The sequence below is a fragment of the Schistocerca cancellata genome, chromosome 2 (assembly GCF_023864275.1).
Source record: "Schistocerca cancellata isolate TAMUIC-IGC-003103 chromosome 2, iqSchCanc2.1, whole genome shotgun sequence".
Taxonomy (NCBI): domain Eukaryota; kingdom Metazoa; phylum Arthropoda; class Insecta; order Orthoptera; family Acrididae; genus Schistocerca; species Schistocerca cancellata.
Genome location: NC_064627.1, coordinates 1074577307 through 1074588480, shown reverse-complemented (window position 1 = coordinate 1074588480; position 11174 = coordinate 1074577307). Strand labels below are relative to the sequence as shown.

Sequence of the window (11174 nt, the reverse complement as noted above, 5' to 3'; positions counted from 1 at the left end):
CAGAAGCATGGCATCTGTAGCCATTTTCTTGAACTTTTTCTTTCTATACTACTGAATGCTTCATGGCACAAAGAAACTGACTACTTATGTTATCTACCTACATGCATGTACCACACCCACATTTCCAACAGACACCTGCATTTTGCTGTTTAACTTTTTGTACCTTGGCATAAAGGAATTGGGCTAATGAGGCAGTGTGTACATCTTAAAATACCATCATAATCAGGTTCAAATAAATGAACCAGTCATACCAAGATTAAAAATTTGGCACACCCTACTGCAGCTCAATTGTCTTCATACAAAAACCAGTCACTTTGGGTTAGTGGCATTTCCATTGCTAGTACAATACATTAGTAAATTGCAAGTAACAATTGTCATTTCCCCTACCTAAAACTTTGAAGTCAATAGTTTCTACCTCATAATACCTCTTTCCATTCCCAGTTTATAACAGATTAACACATTAAGATAATCATTTATCACTTTCACACTACCCAATTATTTTACATTTTAGTAGCCAACATTTCATTAAGCCATTCATTTTTTCAATATGACCATAACTAATTTCCACTACTTTCAGACACATTCAATGCAATCTTATTTCAAACTCTTGATTAACCCAAGTCAAAAGTTGCAGTTGGCACATGTTAACATCAAACTGATTTAGTTCTTTCAATTAAAAAAGCAATTTATCACTTTCACAGGACAAAAATGAGAAAGGTACATGAAATAAAACATTCATGTTTTAAATAATGTTTTATTTTCCCACTAATTTCTTGTCTGCACATGGGAATAAGTTAATACTTTGGCTATTGACATTTACTCAGCACATCTTTAATCTCAAGACAATGCCAAGTTGCTTAGAAAGGAAACTTGCACAACTTGTGAATTGCTTAATAAATGCAATACAAAAGTCATTTCAAATACAAAACATTAAGAAATTTACATTCTGGTACAGGAAGCTTATCCACTTTCTTCAATTTTAACACAAGTTATACATCACATTTCAGTTACTCAGTCACAGAAACACCAGGATATAATGAGGTGATTCTTAAATAGAAAAATGCAGCCTACCTTCCTCAATTGTAAATTGTAACGAAAACACTTCGAATCTTATAATACAAGGAGTTTAAACTGTTCAACATAATACAATAAAGAAAGTCTTTTGGCCACACCTGGTGGTGCCTGAAATGGTCTGGCATGATAGAAGTATATAAATACTTCACCTGAACAAAATAATTAGGTAACTGCTTAGAAGCATTTCCTGTGGACAATTGATGGACCAGATTCATCATATTCTTGCTTAGAGATCCACATCTGCTGGAAGGTGGAAAGAGATGCCAAGATGGAACCTCCAATCCAGACTGAGTACTTCCTCTCAGGTGGAGCAATGATTTTTATCTTCATGGTGGAAGGTGCAAGGGCAGTGATTTCCTTCTGCATCCTGTCAGCAATGCCAGGGTACATGGTAGTACCACCAGAAAGTACTGTGTTGGCATACAGATCTTTCCTGATGTCTACATCACACTTCATGATTGAATTGTAGGTAGTTTCATGGATACCATTTGCTTCCATACCCAGGAATGAAGGCTGGAACAGTGCCTCAGGGCACCTGAATCGCTCGTTACCAATGGTAATTACCTGGCCATCAGGCAATTCATAGGATTTCTCTAGAGAACTGGAGGATGCAGCAGTAGCCATCTCCTGTTCAAAGTCTAGTGCAACATAGCACAATTTCTCCTTAATGTCTCTTACAATTTCTCGTTCAGCTGTGGTAGTAAAGCTGTAGCCCCTCTCAGTAAGAATCTTCATCAGGTAGTCTGTTAAATCACGGCCAGCCAAGTCCAATCTGAGGATGGCATGGGGCAGGGCATAACCTGTAACGAATTTACTTGTTTCAGATACAACGAATGCAACAACTTTATAGAATATCTATCAGAATTTCAGTAAGATTCTTTTCAGGGAAACATTGTTCGAATAAACTCTAAGCATATACCCGTATTACTATTAAGTTTTAAAATTACTTCCACATTACGATTAAATGTAAATGACAAGGGATATATTGTATTCAAAGGAAGCTTACCTTCATAAATTGGCACGGTGTGCGAAACGCCATCACCAGAATCCAACACAATACCAGTTGTCCTACCAGAGGCGTACAGGGAGAGCACAGCCTGAATAGCTACGTACATGGCTGGGGTGTTGAAAGTTTCGAACATGATCTGCAAGCAAACATTAACGTTAGCAAAATGTTTATAATCACCATAAAATTTAGTTTTTAATACACTCCCGTCGTATACTATTTATTGAAAGTTGTCCACTACCAGGTGGCAGTGTTAGAATACTGAGACTTAAATGTCATGCTTCTGTCTATGTGGTCAGAAGACAAGTACGACACTCAAACGTCGGTGAATTTAGCACTGCCACTTTTTAACGAAAAGTAGACGTAGAACTTTATAATTACCTGAGTCATCTTCTCCCTGTTTGCCTTGGGGTTCAATGGGGCTTCAGTCAGAAGAACGGGATGTTCCTCGGGCGCCACCCTAAGCTCGTTGTAGAAGGTGTGGTGCCAAATTTTTTCCATGTCGTCCCAGTTTGTGACAATTCCGTGCTCAATTGGATACTTCAGAGTAAGGATACCTCTCTTAGACTGGGCTTCGTCACCAACATAGCTATCTTTTTGTCCCATGCCCACCATCACTCCCTGCGAAGAATTAAGTACGAAGTTAGTACTATATTCACACTACCGGTTACAAACTTCAGAACAGAATCGTAAGTTCCACCTTACCTGATGCCTTGGACGACCAACAATTGAAGGGAATACGGCCCTTGGTGCATCATCGCCGGCGAAGCCAGCCTTGCACATTCCGGATCCATTGTCCACAACGAGAGCAGCAACTTCTTCGTCACACATGATGAATTATTGGAACTGTAACCGCGAAGATATAAATTACAAAAAAATTCTAATTCACTTTATATTTACGATTCACGAATAGCAAAAGTTTTTATATTTCTGTTGAATCACTTCGAAAAAGCACTAAATCGAATACCGAAGAACTAAACACCTAAACTTCAACTGCCCACAACTTACTTGAAATAAATATGCACAAAAATCCTAATACACTACACAGCAAGCACACTCCACCAGCTGAACCACAAGACTGAACGGATGCCACCCAGCTGCTGCCCAGTAATATAGACAGCCGACCCCCCCTTCCCCTCACGCCCCCCACCACCTCCAAACTAATAAGGGCATGGCAACCTCGACCAATGGCTGCTTTCTTTACCATATATGGTATTGAGTCGGCGGCGTGCTGCTATACGTAGCCTACCGGAACACGCCCGGCGAGAGGGAAAAATGAGGAAACACGGTCAACGGAATTTAGTAAAATCCAGCGACTAGTACGCTAGTACCCGGGCGATCGTTAACACACGCAGAGAATAAACCTCACCGCAAAATGTGCACGCGACAGCTTATTTTCTACGATTTCTGATTTCGGTTTTGAACTTACCGCGTTTTCAGAGAGCCGCGGCGCACCAGTGAAAATGTGTTCTATATTTAAACGCTACAAACCACCTGCTACGGGGAAGAACTTTCTTCTGCGCTTTAAGAATCCACCCGACAAGCAAGTGTTTGATACGGACAAGACACCAAACCGGCACTTCACAAGCAATGAATTAAAACGCTTATATCACGCTCTCGATGAACACGAACAAAATTTATACATGCATCGTGCTGGAATACATTCGATAAGACCTGAACTCAAGTACAATTGCTGCAGTCAACAGAAGAACTTACCTTGACGGAGACCACTGCACACACCTTCCGTACTCCACAACAAACACGCTGCAAGTGAGCGATCTAACCGTTAGGGGAAAGTCTCGGCGGAATAATGGACTCTTCCACGGGTATGTTCTCACTTTTAATTCACGTTTTAGTTTGATGATTATGTATTGTAAAAGCTTAGAAAATTGTTACTTTCTATGAAATTGTGAGTGCTTGCTATTTTGTCCAGTATATTCGTGATAAACTTATTAGATTTGAGAATGTATAGTGCCGAGCGTAGCGGACTCCCCTCGCGCGCTTGGACTCTTCCAACTTCTCCCTCCACGCCGCCAGCTTCTCTGCCACATATGGGCATAAAACGAATAGAGATTTCTGATTGGCTGACGGCTGGACGGTGCGGTTTGATTCAACTAAACGCGAGACACAGTTGGAAAGGTTCAAAGTATGCGGTTCCCGTTTTCTTTGAAATTTCTGCGTGTCATAATTGCGGAAGAGCGTGAAATGTGAATATTTCGTTTGTAAAGCTATATAGAAATTCAGAATGTACCCTGTAATTAGACATCACTTACTGAATTGGGTACGTAAAACTAAGTTCATTTTAACAGTGCCTATATATATTGTTTTTAGCGTTGGTGAAGGAAAATAAATAGAATTGGCATTCCTTAACACATTAAAACCTGTCACTCTACCTGCACAAGCAAATAAATTGATCCTTTTACGTCAAAATGTGTGGCACAGTTAATAATTCTAGAAAAAGCGAATTTTCGAAGCATGAGCACGGAACAAAGCAAAACACTGAGTGTGGATAGGATCTCAGTAAAAAACTAAGACAATAACATGCGTATTCGTCTACTAATTGTACGTAAACTGTCACGTGAAAGCTACAGCAGAGTAATTGTTCTTAGTCGTTACTTGTAACAGTCTTTAAATTCATGAATGCCTTTCGAAGTCATTTTCTTGGAATTGTCAGCGTGTTATACAAAATACAACCCTGTAGCATCTCCACCGAAATGTAACTATCTGTGGTTCCAACGGAAAGGACTTTATGTATACTGTCCAGTCAGTGATGTTAAACAGTTAAAACATTGAAGTTGTCAGCTTGACAGAAAGCTCGCTTTGTTCATCGAAACTACGTTAGTACTCCCTTAATGATTACTCCGTCCATAAACATTCGTGTACTTTGCAGACCAATTGAGCAGTTTTCTTCGAAAACTGTAAAATTTTGCCTATCCCAAAGTGGCTAGTCGGGCAGGAATAAGTAGCGCAGATTTTTTGCAGTACGTTCCGTAAAGCTTTACAATCATCCCTTTATACAGATAATTCTATGAGCAAATTAAATCTTGTGATGAACTGTACTCACCCTGTAGTTAAACAGCTTTCGTAGTTACAAGAACGGTTACAAAAATGATTGCAACTTAACACTGAAATTTGTCTTTGCGATACTGTTTTGTTTAATTAAGTTTCTGTGCGCTGTTTTGACACTTCTGGTAGCATTTTCCATGCATTTGGAATCACTATTGTCGTGACTTTCCTCAATAAAAAACTTGGACCTATATGTAACGTAGTTTCAGAAACGTAATTTAATTTCACGGTGGATGACATTCCGTATTAAAAATTTACAAATATCGAGGCTGTAAACCAGAATTAGTTTTCCTCGCTTTCGAAAAATTACTCATTGTATGACTATTGCCCTGTGAGTATTCGTAAGTCGTGCATAGCGTTAACTCGGAGTGCAGCTTATGAAGGATATGAGTCACTTCAATAAGATATTACCCAATATTTTATGCAAGCGTTCGTTGCTTGTTATAAATTTCCTAATCTTAATAAAACTGTTCTGTCAGTTTGTTCCGAAAATGTCACAAGTACAATCTGCGTGAAAGACAGGTACAGTGAAGTATTAAAGTACTAAGCTTTCAGATCTCGTACAGTAACCTAACCTATTTAATAGTGATTCAGTACTGTAGATAGAATGCTCGCATTAGTCCTAGGAAAATACGTTTTGCAGAGAAAACAAAGCTAAGACACGAAAGTTTCCCGCGCATGCGATGTAAAGGCAAAGGTACAGTAGCATATGCACGCGTTGCTGAGTAAGTTTGTTCAAAGCATGAGGCAGACTGAGACTGCATCGGCATGACGACAGTAATCCGTGCATTGTGCCGGTGAATCAAATGGGTGTCTAAAATCTTCTTTGAGCATCCTAAAATCAGTAATCACCGGCAAGAAAAAATGCGCGGCTTAAATTCTTTTTTGCAGTTTGCTTTAATCCCGTTACCATGAGTACTGGAACAAATGCCTATGAACATTATAAAATACTATTTATTGTTTAGAAACATGCCGCGAAAGAACCCAAGGAAAGATATTTTCTTATCGCGCAATTGTACCACACTGTCTACCCAAACTAGTGCCTTCCCAATGTAGAAAATGCACCGAAACAGAGGTGATTTCCTGTGGGAGATACCGTCAACATTTGACATCGTTCGTCGGGCACGGAAATTCCGTGTTGGGCGTGTACTCAAAGCTATGCGTAATCATGAAAGGGCTGTGTGGAGTGGAAAGCTGTGATTTTAAATCAAAATTCAAAGTGTCACTTTAAAATAACAGGGTAATATTTCCCACTATCTTGATGGCAGTTACCTAAAGATGGAGGCCGTTAATTTACATCGTGAGTAGATCTCCACGTGTTTAACAGTTAAAGTTGGGCAATTTATGATGGATCATAAATGACGAAATATAATTACATTAACCTACACTAGAAATTTTGTTGCTGGCAGTTTTTGCCGGAACCAGCAAAGTGAAGAGGCGGCATTGCTTTGACAGTTTTACTCCCTTTACACACGTTGTACTTGGATTACTTTCAATGATTTCCCTGGAAAACAGTTCTTCCGTGAGTCAGATCAGTCTGAGCTTCAAATAAAAGCTAATTAGACTTCCTAAGCAAGCAGAATGATCATTAAATGCTGATCTCGTCGATCATTAGTGAATGAAGAACAGTGGCAATTGCTGATTGTGCAGAGGAATGAGCTTCTCATAACACTGTCATGCAGTAGTTTTGAGAGCTTTTGACTGGGGCTGAAGGACGACACGGTTGTTCCTTCTGGTAGGAATATCACTAATGACGTCATTGGTGCCACCACTTAATTTCTGCATAACATTAAAGTTCGTACACCACGTGTAATTGGATAGTTCAAGCCTCAAATTATTTTTTACTTTTCTAGATATATAATGACCAAACGACCTCACTTTAAAAATCCCTTTGAGAACAGAAAAGCTGAAAGGAAGACAATACACGTTACATAATACAAAAAACAATTGGGCTGTTCGGTTAGCATATTACGGATTTCGCTCGCTTTGTAATAAATTACTGCGAGCTGCGCAAAGTAACTATGAGAACAATTTTGTAAACAGTTCTAAAAAAATTAATTCCAGCGGGCCACAATAACATGGCGAGACTTCTAAGGTTTAACGAAACAGTTAGGACAGATTGGTAAATATGTAAAGTGAAAAGTGTTTTGTGGCTAATATTCATAACATTTTTATACATAGATATTTCAGTCGTGATTTTCGAAATCGAATGACATTATTCTCGGAGACATAATGGTTGTTAATGTGTGGTTCGAAACGTTTCCTAAAATAGCTTACCGAGGTGGTGAAACCAGTTAAGACTGCCTCCAAAGTACGGGAAGGATACAGGCCCGTAAATATCAGACGTGCTGAAACTGTGTAAAATACTAGCAGCCTTCCGTCTGACATCTAACGTGTTTCAATAGTTTTTAAATGCTCATGTAAACGTTCACTGTGTGGATGTATTCTTTAGAGGTAGAATTCTCCTGCGAAAGGAATAACCCCTTCGATAAATCATTGTTAGTTCAGTAATTTAGGATTAACACTGCAGAATCCTCCCCTTTGTGTAAAACTTTCCGATGCTTCGAAATCTTGAATAAATTATGAAATATTAAGATTGACTTTTCCAGTAACACCCTGTTCTTTGATTCGCCATAGTAGTAGTAGTAAAATTTTCTGAAGATACTCCATTGATTTCCGAGAAGGGGATTTATTCCGAAAACTCCATCTGTTTGTACCACCTTCCGCCCAGCGAAACAGAAAAACCCTTTGCCCGTGGCTCATTGTAAGCAGTAAGGGAGTGCAGTCATTTTTTTTGTCTAATGCAAACAAATCCAAATTTCTTAGCATTTAACATAGATGGGGTGCCCGACCAAAACATTGTCGTCCCTGGTTCGTGTTGGATTTAGTCTGATTTCCCATAAATCTTCAGTTAGATGAGACTTTGATAGTACGTATTAAGTAAATGACATTGTGCTACTACAGCATGTACGTCAAATGAATAAAACTAGGAATGCTTCCTACCACATTTGCGCACTTCCAGCGTCACAACATTCTTTTCCGTCCATCTACATATACAGTTATACTCCGCAAGCCACCCAACGGTGTGTGGCGGAGGGCACTTTACGTGCCATTGTCATTACCTCCCTTTCCTGTTCCAGTCTATGGTTCGCGGGAAGAACGACTGCCGGAAAGCCTCCGTGCGGGCTCGAATCTCTCTAATTTAACATCCCTGTAAATATACATAATGGTAGAAATGTCAGCTAATACGCAGCCCTTGCTTGCCTCGTACCAATTCCGCGCCCACCAGAAATTGCCGGTAAACAAAGCGGGCGCTAAACGGCTTGTAAATCATAAACAAGGCAAAGCAGTGCAAAGACCAGATATGTTGATTTATGGGAAAAAATGCGCTTAACAGACTGGCTTTCAATTTCATTTGGTATCCCTAGATTAGATTTACTTTCATTCCAATTGATCCGTAGTGAATTTGTAGAACATGTCAGAAAAACAATAATACATGAGAAATATTTACAACTAAAACAAATAAGCTAATGCACCTTCCACAGGTTTTTTTAGCTAGTGATATGTAACTTGTACAACTGTTATTGTTAGCATCTGTTACCACGTTCCACACGAGCATATTCCTTTATAATGCTGTTTTGGGTCGGTAAGAAGTGATTGGGAGCGTTGGTTTGTTACCGTAACCCTTTTAGAGTTTATGCGGTATTCAGTGTTAGAAATTAGAATAGTTGCATAGCGTACTAGGAGGGTGGTTAAAATCCGTACAAATGAACTACTGAAATGGTCATTGGTTCGTACGTGTCTCGCTTTCCGAACTACTAGAAGAGGGAAATTGTAACCATTTTTGCTTTAAAAGGAGAAGTGATAGTTTGAATATGGCATTTAGAGGCGATATTTTTCATACACAATATAGGGCAACTTATCTGTAATAAATAGTCCACTTGATTAGTAGGCGACAACTCCCATTGTGGGATTCGTAAAGGAACTTTAGGATCAATCGCACTTTGTGCTTAATTGATTCAATACATATCGAGTTTCGTAGATTCCTTCACGGCGATATGTAACGTGATAAGAGTAAAAACGTTCAATGACAAGGGAAGTATAAAAATATTTGGCCAACTGCATTATCAATAACATACCTGGTAAAATTGACTTGTAGCACAGCTCTTAGTTAGATGGATAATAAACTTACAAATAAACTTCTGCTTAGGAGGTCGCACTTTGTCATTATTTTTCACGATGTTTCTTTGGGTAAACTAATTTCTCTAAAATTAGTTAGGGGGCAGTGTGAAGCGACATGGTGATTAACAGAATGATCCCGGGAAATTCAGTGCATGTATTAAAAAAACAACGCGTAGACTACAGGCAGAGCGTAATGACGGTACTTCAGTATTTGGGTCGTTATCGAGCAATAACAGCGGAAGACTAGAGACTCAGATACGGGCTTAGGCACTTGCTGGTATAGCCTATACGAACGTGTACAGATGTTCAGTAAATTTGAGATAACTGTTAGAAGAGAGACTGCTCTCACGAAACACTGCACGAAACTCCTAGAAAATATACATGATAGTGGGTGAAACAATTCTGCATCCATAGTTAATTTCCCATAGCGATTGTAAAAATATGGGCGCACGGCATACGGTAAGAAGTGGCTAGGGATGTTTCTGTATCGGATTCGATACATGTGGGATCGATATCTGCATATTAAGTTAGACTGTGGTTGTATTGATACCTCGATAGTATCGCAACAAAAATTCCGATACAGACGGTATCTTATTTAGAACAGAAAGCGAAATAGGAAAACTGCGCAGTTTTAGTGAACATACTGTAATGAAACACCAAATGCAAACTTAAATAGTAAGGGACAGACAAAATCTGCCTCTTGACATAAATTTTTATGTTGCTCATACCAGCTATTATTTCAGTGCACCGTTACAAGCTTTCAAGACAAAAGCTGTTTTACAACAGGTTTGTCAAACCTAACTTCATTTTGAATAGCAGGCAAAATGTCGAAATTGATCTAAATTTTCATGATCCAACTCGAGAATAAAACCAGTACTTAACTTCACTTCTCCAAAGTAGTGGAAACATGTTGCCAAGTGTTGTTCATTATACGCTGCACATTGTAATTTTTACTACCGGTTACCGCACTCGTTTCTTGTCTACCACATAGATAATGCATCCTTTTTCGCATTTAGTAGTAATGAAAGATATTCCATAACAAATTCCTCCGAAACTTGTACTCTTTCTTCGGGTACAAAGATATTATCGAACGTGTAGTATCACTGGTGTTGCATGTACTCGCCTCAGTCGGGTGACACAATATTGGGAGAGAGATTTACTCGTTGTCGGAGAGAACTTCATAACTCGCGCTGCAGTTGAGTATTCCGGCACTGCAGAGGGCGTGTATCGTGCGTATACGCATGGGTGTCACCGCCGCACTTCCTGGCAACACAATCCCTCTCCTCTCTTTTGTCACAGCGGGATAGTTATTAAGTACGCAGTGTTACGTCATTGTGCGTACACTGGAATGTCCGTCTGCTTCACAGCGGCGGACTTCGGTATGTCTTCCAGGCCACTCAGCCAATTTATTCAGTTCGCAAATAGTCTGAGAAAATCATTCACGCAAGTGAGTGTGATTAAGCTAGTTTTGTAATAAATAACACATAGGCTGCAATGTACAGGTAATTTAAAGTGAATATAGCTATTACAAACGTAACTATAAATGCATAAAGATCCTTCGATAAGAACTAGAGGTACTGGAAAAGTTTAGTTTTCTACAAGTACCTTATAGGTGCTACTTATGACAAGTAGTAGTAGTAGTAGTAGTAGTAGTAGTAGTAGTAGTAGTAGTAGTAGTAGTAGTAGTATTCAGTCCTGAGACTGGTGTGATGCAGCTCTCCATGCTACCCTATCCTGTGCAAGCTTCTTCATCTCCCTGTACCTACTGCAACTTAGATCCTTCTGAATATGCTTAGTGTATTCATCTCTTGCTCTCCCTCTACGATTTTTACCTTCCACACTGCCC

General features: G+C 39.3%; 1 protein-coding gene and 1 long non-coding RNA gene across 3 annotated transcripts in view; one reads left to right on the top strand and one right to left on the bottom strand.

The window, feature by feature from the left end:
* Positions 1-740: 740 nt before the first annotated feature.
* Positions 741-3934, bottom strand: LOC126163077 (actin, cytoplasmic A3a). 2 transcript variants are annotated; one of them, XM_049919982.1, is made up of 5 exons: positions 3797-3934; positions 2786-2926; positions 2462-2701; positions 2081-2219; positions 741-1874 (listed from the first exon to the last, which is right to left on the bottom strand). In XM_049919982.1, exons 2-5 carry the CDS (start codon positions 2909-2911, stop codon positions 1249-1251), a joined length of 1131 nt encoding a protein of 376 aa, XP_049775939.1. In that variant the 5' UTR covers positions 2912-2926; positions 3797-3934; the 3' UTR covers positions 741-1248. The 2 variants fall into 2 exon arrangements, with proteins under 2 accessions (XP_049775939.1, XP_049775940.1); XM_049919983.1 differs by lacking the exon at positions 3797-3934 and adding an exon at positions 3089-3210.
* Positions 3935-4087: 153 nt separating this feature from the next.
* LOC126163078 (uncharacterized) overlaps positions 4088-11174 on the top strand; it is a 47120-nt gene continuing 40033 nt past the window's right edge. Inside the window, exon 1 of the long non-coding RNA XR_007535154.1 lies at positions 4088-4361. This is a non-coding gene — a long non-coding RNA (uncharacterized LOC126163078). The remainder of the gene's footprint in view (positions 4362-11174) is intronic.